The sequence below is a fragment of the Porites lutea genome, chromosome 2, assembly GCF_958299795.1.
Source record: "Porites lutea chromosome 2, jaPorLute2.1, whole genome shotgun sequence".
Lineage (NCBI taxonomy): Eukaryota > Metazoa > Cnidaria > Anthozoa > Scleractinia > Poritidae > Porites > Porites lutea.
In genome coordinates, this window is record NC_133202.1 from 32,167,747 (window position 1) to 32,170,446 (window position 2,700).

The 2,700-nt window shown below is 36.8% G+C and overlaps 1 protein-coding gene across 2 annotated transcripts in view; it reads left to right on the top strand.

Annotated features, from left to right (window-relative positions):
• The first annotated feature begins 2,563 nt into the window (after nt 1-2,563).
• Nucleotides 2,564-2,700, top strand: part of LOC140926865 (calretinin-like) — a 17,875-nt gene continuing 17,738 nt past the window's right edge. The window contains exon 1 of one of the 2 annotated variants that reach the window (XM_073376547.1): nt 2,564-2,700. This exon is cut by the window's right edge and continues 47 nt beyond it. In XM_073376547.1, coding sequence (XP_073232648.1) covers nt 2,639-2,700 — 62 coding nt within the window. In that variant the 5' untranslated portion in view covers nt 2,564-2,638. The other variant, XM_073376546.1, reaches the window with a different exon arrangement.

A 2,700-nucleotide genomic window follows, 5' to 3' on the forward strand; every position in this document is an offset into this window, starting at 1 on the left:
TTAAGACTCCTTAAAGTGTTCACTTTTAGAACCCCTTAAAAGCGTTTACTTTCAGACTCCTAAAAGCGTTCAGGAGTTGCCATTTCGGCGTCCAGGATCGGCTTGTGGCTGTTTGAAATAAAGAAAAACAGTCTCGTATGTTTCATACTTAGTGGATGGGATCGTTATATGATGCCAGATTTTTAGTCTTTCTATTTATATTTATACCTACAGTAGCATGAACCTCGCTGGAACTCGGATAACTGTAATTTTTTCCCCTTACTCGAAGTAGATTTCCTTTTCACTGAAATGTACCCAAATAACTCGACTGTTGTTCGTTTCCCTCAAGAGTTCCAGTTTCCGGGGTTCTACGGTATGCAAGTTTCAATTCTTAAAGACATCACACAAACATTCGTGTGTGAGATCTTCATCGATACGTAAATAATCAAGTATAGTATGTCATGGTCCATAGTTCGAAAGCGGCTGTGAGCAATACACTGGTGCTAAAGCAGATCGAAGAAGTGTCGGTACTCACTGAAATTCTAACTGAAGGAAGAACCAGAGGAAGGTCACGTGTATGGACACGTGGGATCAAAATAATTAACTCACGTCCCCAAAGCTGTGATCATCATGTCGAGTTATCTTTTTTCCAGCGCATCCGAACTCTGATCTAGAAACGTTTCCCTGTTTGCCGCACGCTAACTGATTAGTTAGCAAGATTTTGTTTCGGTTTATTGGCCAGTAAAAATTTACCCTTGTTAATGTCTCTTATTCCTTTTTTTCTTTTTTCCTTGACCGATAAAGTCTGTTTTCTAGAATTCTTAGAGCGGAATGAGCAAATGTTTTCTTGCCCCTTTTCTCTTACTGTACAGCGGCTGCGTCTGGTTTCTTATCTTTGCGGCAGTATCAGAAATTGACCTCCGATTGCTAGCTAAAGCTAGGATGATAGTATTTCCTTTCTTATTTTTGAAAGTGACTTAAGAGCCTTTAGGGTTTGTTTGCATAGTTTCCTGCAAAGTGTTGGATCTGAGTATTATTCAAACACTTTTTTCCCTGGTATAGTTTTAACACGCTGGACCCAGCTCGTTAGCGTCTCGTACAAGGTATGGAAGCTTCTATTAATCTACTCTTGTAGGCAAGAGACTCTTGTAGTGAAATTGGCATCTAATGTCAAACTAAAACAAGTACAAAATTCAAAATTGATATAATACAGCAATATAATGCAAGAAAGTTTCCTGTGTCTTTTTCAAAGCCATTCCTAAGCCAACCATTAAGTATTTTAATATATATATTTTTTTATTGTTACAGTTATAGTTATTGTTATTGTTTATTGGAGATATAAAGTATAAACCGAAACAAATACATCTACTGTAGTTTACTATCACCCCGCTTCTCAATGCGTCAATGCTGTTTAGCATTGACTGTTCCAGTAAGTTAATAGTAAGTTTGTTTTATTTTTTAATTCGTTTGCTTCTTTTTGATTTTGTTCAAACGGGTTACCAGGGAAGGAGGGTGTTGCTTGACCTTGAACTAAAACTTTAGTTATTTGCAATCACGTATTATCATTTACTTTTGCGATCTGAGAGTTTAATGTTTAGCTCATTCCAAGAGTAATTTTAATGTTAAAACATGAAGAACTGCTAGTACGGCTTTTAGCCCTTCATACCGTATAGACAATTGGCGCGTGACCACGTTTTCAGAATCTTAAATATTCAGGGTTTTTTTTTTCGTATAATGAAAGTCTTTCAAATTGAGTTTTCCAATTTTAAGTTGATAAATAGTTAGAGGTGGCCTGTTGACAAGGCACCTGCGGCCTCATGGTCTCCCCTTTTAATACTGGACGAAAATAGCGAAATGTGTTCAAGTTCTCAGTTAAACAGTCGTAATCTGTTTCAACCTGTTGAAATCATCTCTTTTGTTGGCAAAGCTTCTTAAAAAGCTTAATTTGAATTCGATAGTTTCGGGAATCAGCATTATCACATAAGGAGAAACCGCTATGATCCGGAAAAGAACCGAATGAGACAAATTACAACAATAGAAAAAAAGATTGTTTTCTGACCCATTGATCTCAATATAGCGTTAGCTGATATGATTGGGTGATGTAAGTTCCCATTCACCTTTTCAGCATATCCCTATAGCGCAAAAACTACAAAACAAGACAGAAAAAAAAATATGCTGAAATACAATAACAATAATTGTGGTTTTTCATTATAGAGATATGCTACCAGGCTTCACAAAAATTAGAAATTTCATTTTTTTTCCTGGATAATAGACTTGCCACTCATGTGGTAAGAAAGGTAAAAACAATCTATATGTTAATTTATAATGCTCATATTAGACAATCACCACTAAATGTGCCAAGGACGACGACTCCGCCATACAAGTCTCAAATTACAGAAAAAAAACCGATGAGCATGCCACAAACGCAAGTCATGGCTAATTTACGTCTTGCATAAAATAGCCCAAAACTGTCGGCTCGAAATTAAAGATTTATGGCATGCTTGCCATGATGGGAATTTGTGGCGACCGCCTGAGCTGATATATACAAGAAAACATAATTACTTGAACTGTCATTTAAAGAAGTGGTTCGCATAATTTATTCAAAGAACCTTAAAGCCTGTAACGGACAGTGTTTCCTATTATTTCGGAAGAGGAGAATATGGCCGCAGATTCAGCACAGGCGAAGCCTTATGTGACTTCATTCCAAGGGAAATCGAACAT